Source organism: Cibotium barometz, chromosome 11 (genome assembly GCF_041138505.1).
Source record: "Cibotium barometz isolate CiBa-2024 chromosome 11, ASM4113850v1, whole genome shotgun sequence".
Taxonomy (NCBI): Eukaryota; Viridiplantae; Streptophyta; class Polypodiopsida; order Cyatheales; family Cibotiaceae; genus Cibotium; species Cibotium barometz.
Window position 1 is genome coordinate 10,444,616 of NC_141056.1, and position 10,301 is coordinate 10,454,916.

The 10,301-nt window shown below is 37.8% G+C and overlaps 1 protein-coding gene across 1 annotated transcript in view; it reads left to right on the plus strand.

The window, feature by feature from the left end:
* Nucleotides 1-1,269: 1,269 nt before the first annotated feature.
* The window catches only part of LOC147633741 (AP2-like ethylene-responsive transcription factor PLT1), a 24,318-nt gene continuing 15,286 nt past the window's right edge, over nt 1,270-10,301 (plus strand). Inside the window, exons 1-2 of the mRNA XM_086805581.1 lie at nt 1,270-1,730; nt 1,893-1,978. Coding sequence (XP_086661707.1) covers nt 1,270-1,730; nt 1,893-1,978 — 547 coding nt within the window. The remainder of the gene's footprint in view (nt 1,731-1,892; nt 1,979-10,301) is intronic.

The window sequence follows — 10,301 nt, forward strand, 5'->3', positions numbered from 1 at the left end:
ATTTGTATTATTATTTTTATCAAAAATTTTAATTCACTCGCTCCGATTTCATGCAACGTGCCTTGACTTACCATCCATTCTATCCTCATCTTTTTGTCACCCCGGAAATAAGAAGCATTTTAAAATGACATTAAAATAGCTCGAAATAACACCCTTTTTTCCTTGGATCCGCGCACTTTTTTCATCCTGCCGGTGCAACAGCTCCATGCAGATAATCCCCTCCTAATCAAACCTTAATCCCTCATAATCCACCAACGTCCTAGTTAATTCTGGCTGCAGACAGCCTTTTTGATTATTAGTCCTCTTAATAACCTGAATTTCTTATATTCACAAACACCTGTAGCCTCTTAGTAATTAACCTACTTAATCTCTGGATAATAGCCTGCAGTAGTATCTTTATAACTAGCAAGATGCGTGCATTGACCTGATTAATCTCTTGATACCAGCCCTATAATCTCTTTATTATTATTATTAAGATGTGTGCACAGTCGATGGATAATCATAAATTCATAAATCTTAGGATTAAACTACTCATCATACCAAGCAATTCATCTCCTTTACTACTGGCCCAATTAGTCTAATCTAGATTAATCGCTTTATATTAACTCCTTAATTGCATAATCTATGCTACTAAAGTGGCCAAACCTAAGTACAGCGTTCCAACATTACAAATAGAGATTCTACACGAGAAAACCGTTTGATGCGAAATTAAGATTAATTCCTTCAGATTTTCGTATGGATCATCCCCCCATTAATAATAGCTGGTTAGAATTTTCTCTCAATTCCCCTCAGTTCAATAAATCAGTAGAAATTTCTGCAAACGAGGAATTAAGCCAATCGGTTCATTCAAGTAAAGCTACGCAGCCTATGAGCAATATTATGATCAAATCAAGCCTAATTTCCCGCCAATGCATGGCATTAAGCAATTCTCTTAATGATCGCTCTTTAGAATCAACACCACTTAATTGCTATCCTACAAGTGTATCCAGTACTGCATTGCCAATGCCATCGGAACCCTCTATCAGCATGCTAAATGCAAATGAAATCACTCAAGGTAATTAACATTACGATAACCATAAATATAATTGTATTAGCATTAATCTTGTATCACCATTTCGATCAAATTAAAACAGCCCATTTCGGCAATTATCAATCAAAGGAGTAATAGAACTCTCTCTCTCTCTGTCTTGTTTTTTGCTATGCTCAGAGTGGGGCACTACTAATTATGGGAAGGTATCCATGTTCATGAAGCATAATATTGGGCCAACAATGAAATCTACAGAGACAGATCATATTGTGCTGCAATCTTTACAATCGATGGGCTCAAGCATGCAGTCTTTTAGAATGCTTAATGATGAAGATGACGAGGAACAGAATATGAGATTCTTTGAATTGGATTTAGCAGCGTCTCTATGGTCCGGATCTCAGAATCCAACTAGCAAGATTAAGGCTACAGCTAATAATGCTTCCAATAAGTCAAATTACGGCAGATTTGTGAAAGAGGGTGTCGCTAATTATCACGACACTTTGTCACTGTCTAATCCTCGACTCTCACAGCCTAATACAACGATCAGCATTAGTAATGCCCGTTCCACCGCCAATAATGATCTGAAAGGGCCTTTAATTAGCGCAGATAAGAATGCAAATAGTGATCAAGAGACTGCAATTACAACAAAGGCGGCCACAGACACATTTGGGCAACGCACTTCCATTTACCGTGGAGTCACTAAGTATGCTCCAGGCGCATTGGGTTAATTATATTTGCTAGCTTGCACAATATACATTAGGCTAATAATCATTAACACAAGCCAGAAAGAATTTGTTACATTATTAACTTGAAATTTGCAATGGAAACATTAATATTCTGATGACCACCACTTTTCACAAACCAGGCATCGTTGGACTGGACGATATGAAGCTCACTTATGGGACAACAGCTGCAAGAGGGAGGGCCAGACGAAGAAGAAGGGAAGACAAGGTAATAAAAGTCTTAAATCTGTTTTTTTTTTTTAATGTCTTAGTCTTATAATCACATCGATGTACTGAGAGAGATTCATTTTTGGTTCTGTTTTTGGAGCCGGGGTAAGAAGCGAGCAAGCTCGTTCTAAGACTTTAGTCAGTTATGTTTACCATAATATCAAATATTCACATCTATGTTCTTACATACCCTTTAGTTAGTTAAGTCTACCATATCTTGAGGAAAACTTTAAAGTGTAGTATTAGAAAAGGTAAAGCCTATTCAAGACTTATTACAAAGAGCTTTTTTTTAACGGAGAAGCTTAACTGCTTAGCTAGGAATCAGTTATACTACAGAGTAGCCTCGACCTCAACTAGGTCCATAATGTAATGCATGAGTTCCTCATCCTTTCTAGAAGCAGCAATTATTTTTCCTTTTCTTGTAATCCAGCTGAATCTCAGTGTCTCTGACTTCTTCTATCAGATTCTCCCTGTCTGCATCCATTCTAACCACGAAAACATCATTGAGTTCTTCTATTTCAGCAACAAGCAACAATTCCTTGGAATTCCTCAAAGCACTCCGAATCTGCAAAACCAAAGAGTTCCTCAACCCCTGAATCACGTCGAATTGTTTTTTCTGAAAAACATGCATATTTCTACCAATCCATACATTCCATAAAAATGCCGATCTGTAATATTACAAATTTTAGTTGAACAGCCATTAGTTTCACCAAGAAGAATCTCCTTCCAATCTAGGCCCTGTGTGGGTGAATGAGGTAAACACAAGGAAACGACGCAGAGCAGGTTCGATTCTTGGGCAGAAAATAAAGAGATGTGGGATATAGTCCATCATAAGGTGAGCGTAAGGCTACACCCAGAGTAGAGTCCATTGCCCAAACCAAGTTCAGTTGCACGAGCATTCGTCTCCACAAAGCCTGATGTAAATTAAGCCACAACAAGAAAGAGATTTTAGGCAGAATATATTTGGACCATATGTTGGTAAATCTGAATTCCCATTGCCTCCTTTTCCAACTGAGGTTCCATCCTCTGTTCAGTTTGGAGTATAGTCGGGGCTCAAGATTTCTGAACACACTAGGGATCGGAAGCAGACTATCTTGTCCAGCCCAAACAATTGTTTTGGGAAGAAGAGGACCTTTCAGTTGGATAAATTGTTCCTCTTGGTTTTGCCAGATGGACATCCTTTGTATGAGTAGGTTGAGGTCCTCTTCATCAAGCCTAAATTTTTCTTTGAGCTCAGCACGAGTTAGCCAACCACCACTGGCTTTAAAGTCCCATACGTCTCCCCAGGTAGAAAGACCTTTCTTGGAGAGCTTCTGCACCTGTAGTCTTGACATACCATAGAGAACCATATGGAATCCTTGTGATAAGTGCCCATTTTAGCTCTAAGGCCCTTGTTGAGAGTAATATTCTCCTTTAATTTATTCCAAGATGACCACATCCTTTTAATAAGCATGCTACCCTTTGGCTTGATGGGGACCTTAGTAAAGAACAACACAAGAGAAGAAATATTCTTCCATTTATGGCACCCCTGGGATAGTAAACAAGGTAGAGTCCCTGTGGAGGAGTTAGGCCAACCAGTCTTCATTGGGGAATAGTAGGCTTCTGACCACCCATTTGCCTGCCATTCTATCAGCTAGTTTAGTTATATTTGGAATTCCCAGGCCACTTTTTTTTCCTTGGCAATGTACAGTATTTCCAAGCTACCTTGAGTATTTTGAGAGTATCAGCATCACCTTTCCATGGGAAATTTCTACACATGGACTCTAGGGGCTTGATCTTAGCCTGAGAAGGTCTCTAATAGGAGAGAAAGAAAACAGTAGCAGGGATCAAGATATGTTTCAGAACCACTATCCTGCATGCCAGACTGACTTTCATACCTTTCCATTTGGCAAAATGCATTTTGACTTTTTCCATGGCCCAAAGCCATCTTTGATGCATGATCACTCCAAATCTCATGGGGTACCTAGTAATCTGAATATCTTGACATCCGGGACACCCTTGTTCAAGGAGCCATTGAGATAAGGCCCTTGAAGAAGAGTTCTAATCCCTGTTTTAGAATGATTTATGACAGAGCTAGAAGGTAGACAAAAAGTTTGAAGGCAGTCATTGTGAATTAGATTGTTGGTATCATCTGCAAACTGTTGTAGGCATAATTGTTTTTAAACTCCTGGGAAATTTATCCCTCTAAGTCTTTGTTCCTGAGAATAGCCTTGTCGACAATCCAGCTAAGAGCATCGGCAACAATGGCAAATAAAAGAGGTGCCAGTGGACATCCCTACTTATGGATCTTTGTAGTGCAAATGGGGGGGGGACTTGACCATTTACTGCCACGCTCACATTACACTGACGTTCTCGAACAAGGTGTGAATAGCTTTAATAAACCTTGGAACAATGCCCATATCCTGTAGGGACTGCAATACAAAATCCTATTCTAATCTATCATATGCTTTATGAAAGTCAATCTTGAAGATCCCTGCTCCCTCCACGCAACGATTCTGGGTGCTAGCAGTAGAAGTAGCACTTCTTGTGCAGGGCAGAGCCTCTCACTTGGGGCCTTGCCCCATGGATATCTGGACAAGAGACTAATCCCTTGGTTCTTCTAAAACCGAACCCGAAAAAACTTCCCTCGCCCACACAGCAGACATAGGCGATTCCTCCGGGATATTTTATTCTAACGTAGTCAAGGTCTTCACTAACCAAACTGATCCGACCGAACCCGTAAGTCCCATGGTCAGATCAAGGAAGAGACTTGCACTTGAATCATAGAGTCCAATGCTTTTTCCTCATCAAGAGGCACATCCGTTGATTCTTTTTCATAGAACAAGGGTTATTCGAGATTTACTTCAGCTATTGTAATTTAACAGAATTGAGTCTCATTTTAGGGATCCATCAGTTCAGCCTAACCCTATCCAAAATCCCATGGGTTAGCCAACCACTGTTGTGATAGGATCCATTTAGGAATTTGGTTATGTTTTGCTCCAAGTACCAGGGAAAAGAGTTCCCAAGCCCCCTAGCCAATGCTTCAAGCAAAGTTCAAGATAGTCACACCACTTACACACCCAGTATGAAATTGCATTTTTCACAGATTCAGCTATCTTTAAAATAATCTTTTAATGAAACCATAGTATCACTGATCATAATCCTCCAAAATATCTAGCTTGAATTCTATTTTTCAATCATTCCTTTATCATTGGTATACCTATGGCATCATTGGCAACCAGAATGCTCACCACCTGCTCACCCTGGGGCCTTTTCGATAGTGCCTAGCTCATAGTACCTGGAAATATAATCAAGTAGGCATCATTGGCAACCAGAACGCTCACCAAATGCTCACTTAGAGGCCTTTTTGATAGTGCTTAGCTCATAGTACCTGAAAATATAATCATAAGAAAGATCTAGATGGACTCTCCGTTGAAGATCAGTAAGATCAACCAACAGATCTACATAAAAGAGCCATGGACTCATCCGTTGAAGACCAGCAAGGCCAATCAACTAGATCTCTGTCAGTTATTGCAACTTTATCACTTAGGTCTCCATGACCTCATTCACAAGATGGTCAAAATGTTTCCCCAGCATTCTTGACATAAAATAATCATTTAAAAACAGGTCATAAATACAGTTTCTAACGAACTCTTATCTTTCCACATTGTTCCACATCATTTCTCGTTATTCCACATTCTTCTAAATCAATTCACTTTGCTTATTCCTCATTCAGTCATATGTATTCCCATCATCATTCATCCATTCTCATCCAATCACATCATATTACATCTCATCACATCTATCCACATCACATCACATTCACCCACATCACATCTCATCATATCCATTTACATCTATTTAGATCCTCATCACATCACATCACATCCATCCTTATCACATCTCATCCATTCATATCTACCCATATCCACATCACATTACATCACATCCATTCATATCACATCTCATCTATTCACATCTACCTAGATCCACATCACATCACATTCATCCACCTTACATCTCATCCATTTATATTCATTCAGATCCACATCTCATCACATCAGATCCATCCACACATCACATCTCATCCATTCACATCTCATCACATCCATTTACATCTCATCATATCATATTCACATCACATCACATCCATTCACACCTACCCAGATCCATATCACATCCATTCACATCACATCACATCCATTCATATCTACCCAGATCCACATCACATCCATCCACATCACATCCATTCACATCACATCACATCCATTCTCATCTCATTACGTCACATTCACATCTCACCGCATCGCACCACATTCATTCAGATATCATCACATCACATTCACATCCATTCATATCTCATCGCATCCATTCACATCTCATCACATCCACTCACATCTCATCACATCCATTCATATCTCATCACACCCATTCACATCTCATCACACCCATTCACATCTATCACACCCATTCATATCCCATCACACCCATCACTTTCATTGCATCCACATCACATCACATACATTCCATCCACATTACATCACGTCCACATCTATCCATATCTCATCACATTTATTCACATCTCATCACATTCATCCACATCCATCCATTCATTCACATTCACATCTATCCACATCCATCCATTCATTCACATGCACATCTATCACTTCACATCTCATTCTCATCCATTTACATCACATCATACCCATTCACGTATCATCACATCTCATCACATCCACTCACATCTCCTCACATCACATTCACATCTTATCATATTCACATCCACATCCATTTTTATCACATCACATCTCATCCATATCTCATTACATTCGTTTACATTCCTTAAGCTTCATTAATGAGAACTAATTCTAAACTTCAGTTTACTCATTGGATCCTCGATCCTCCTCCGAGGGATTCTAGATTCCTTTTTCTAAATAAGAATTATCCAAGTTTTCTTGATGGATATTTTCATATTCTTTCTCAAATTTCTCAATTAAAATATATTTAATATTCTTCTTTTCGAGTAAAAGATTCATGGGATTTACAAAAATCAATTCTACCCATATTTCTCCATAAAATTAATAATGCTCAAAATTTTATTTTTGATAAATACTCATAATTTGAATTATGCCAAATTTTTCTCTTTTACCATTTAATTACTTGGATTTCAAATATCATGGAAATTCCTCTTTTTGCATAAAAATAAATTTATCAAAATTTACTCTTTTCTCATAATCAATTAATTATGCATAATTACAAAAAAATTATTTCTCATGAATATAATAAAAATCATTCTTTTTGCATAGGATGTCCAATCCTAGAATATGATAGGAAGTCCTCTTTTAGCATTATGCATAAAAATAAGATATGTATTATTTTCTAAAATTTTTGCCATAGCTTCGCTGCTATTACCTATAATTCTCATTTTTTTATCTAAAGGATAAAAGCTTGTAATGAAAATATGATAGTAGTTCTTCTTTTATATGCTTAAAGTCAAAATATGAATTTAAATCATAATTTTAACCATAATCATAAACTTAATTTTGATTATCTCACTAGATTAAGCTAATTCCATTATTTCTTTTTTCTCAAATTAATAGGATAATCTATTTCTCATTAAGAATCAATCAAAGTAGTTTTTTAACTACTTATAAATAATCTAAAAGAATAACTATTATTTTGTTAACACAAAATCATAAAAATATCATTTTCTTAATCTCTAGCTTATCAAGCCTAGAGTTTAGCTTTGAATTAGGAGACTATCATTGAGAAATATTCTTTTTCAAGGGGTTTAGCCCCATAAAGATGGCTATTCTTTTAGAGAGAGAGATTTACTTAAAGTAAGCATTACGAATAAGCATAAAGATTAACTTTCTCTTAATTAAACATTAAGACTTTAAGGAAAAGCTTGATTTGAATTAAAACAATCATTTAAAAAGCTTTTCAAGATTGAGAGGGGTTGAGAAGAAGAAAGTTATTGATAAAATTTAAAAAAAAAACCATAAAAATTGATTTTACCTCCAAGTTTGGCTTGATTCTCTAATTGAAGTGAAGCCCCCGACCAATCAATTGGTCCACCGAGAGGAGAAGAGCAACTCCAAGAGTTGTTGTAGAGAGAGAGAGCTTCAAGCTCCCAAGAGAGAAAAATTTAAAGGATAATAGAAAATATGATTATTTTAATATAATACTAGCATGGTATAGCTCCAATATTTTTTTTACAAATGACTGAGGATCTATTTATAGGTGAGGGAGGCCACTAACCGAGTCCAACTGGGTTCTAGAAGTTTTCAAGTTCAGTTTGACTCAATTTGGACAAGATTTGGACCAGTTTAGCTCCCTTTTTTATTTGGTTTGATCCAAGAGAGAGGAGAGATAAAAATATCACAATTTTTTTGAATTAAAAACCCTTCCACACATGTGAAAGAGGCACCTACCTCAAGAGTCTCCCTTTCCTTACCAAGGTGTCAAAAATGCATCATTATTTCAAAATATCTCATTTTTTAGTAATATCTCATAATTTTTAACTAATAAACCTTGTACTTAGTCAACTCTTCATCTTATATGAGTATTTACTTATTTTTGGGTATTTTCTTCTATTCTTTTAGATTTATCTCATCCCAACACTTGGATTAATCCAATTGGCTCATTGGAACCTTATTGGATCATAATTCTTTTTTTAAAAAAAAATTAGACCCTTAGGCTAAGGTTCCTTATACCATTTTCAATTAATTCTTAATGCATATTGGAAAGTTCATTTTGAACTTTTGTTTTAAAAGGGAATCCATTTTAGACACTAGGAAGATTTTTATATCCAAAGATACCTCAATTTTGGATTCTCTCTCTCTAGGTCAAAACAGGGTAAAACAATATCTTTCTATTTCAGAGAGGGGAATAATTACAAGAACAGAAGGGTGCACATTCCTAGTCAAGGCCACTTTTTCCTTTGTGATTGGAGAATCAATATTGAACCCTACTTTGGAGATTCTTCTTTTTGTGGGGGAGAGGTCCTGATGACGAAGTGTTGGACTTGGGATAGGATGAGGCCACACAAATGAAGGATGACTATCATCCTAATTATGCATTAGGGATATCGCAAATTTTGTCCTGTTCTTACCTTTGTCTTCGAAACTCGGGAGTCTCTCCTCCTTCGGGTTAAAGGCTGTTAGGGGTGAGTCATCACTAAAGTCCATTTTGTCAATCTCTCTTTCCAGTCTATCGGAAGCATTAAATTGGGACTCCTCGACATATTCTTCTCCATCTGATGATCTAATATCTTCATCCCGTGGGTTGAGAAGGGTTTGTTACACCAACAAGAAGAGGGGTGAACATGTTCTAGTTTCTACCCCTAGTTTGTGGCCTACTTGGGGTTTGGTCTAAAGCCCTTTCTACACCTGTTAGCCGATTGAAACTTGTCATTATCTTTTTGAGCATCTTGAGTCGGATGGGAGCCCGGATTCTTGTGAGTGGGAGGGGGCATATTTTTAGGGGAAATTTTTTAACAAAATGGTCTTGTTTATTACAATGGAAATAAGCATTGAGAAGGTTTTTATAAGTGATAGGCTAGATAAGACTAGTGTTTCGATCAAGATTAATCAAGATATCTTCTAGAAGATCCTTATTCAGGTCAACTTCTACTAGAGCTTGGGGATGTCATCTCGGGTTAAGATTCAGGGTAGGTCTTTGCCCTAAGAGTTTACCAAGGGGTTCCACTATGAGCTTAAGCAGAGGGTACAAATGCAGAGGTAGGTCAGGGAGCTTGACCTGAATAGGGTATTTGGTGGGTTTAGGGCTACTAGGGGAGACATTTGGGTGTCATTGGAAAAGCGATAAAGGGGAATTTCATATCATCCATTGGCTAGCCCCCGAAGATGTTGATGGCCATCTCCTCCTCCTTGAACAGAAAGCAAAAATAGTTATTTGGAAAATATTGGATATGGAAACCCCTCTAGGCCACCAATTATATCTAGGCCACCCTCTTTGGGCCTCACCTGGAGGGCGAGGACCATGACACAGACTGATCAGAGCCCACCAGTACTAGTAAACCTACAACCAATCTCTCACGAGACTAGTGGGAAGAGAAACTCAGAGTTTATCTGCTACACCTCGATGATCTTCTTGCTCCAGCACCATGAAGACCGACTCCTTCTTCACCTTTAGTCCCAACAGGCATGTTCAGTTCCTTGTCCATGTGCAGCATTGTCTCATAGGAGATGACGAACCTCAGCTTCCTCCATGTAGACCGTGGTGGAGCCACGCTTCTTGATGTTGGTTCTTGAGGATTCCGCCATAACTAGTGTCTTGGAGTTGCTTATCTCCTGAACCTTTAGCCAGACGAACAACATGTT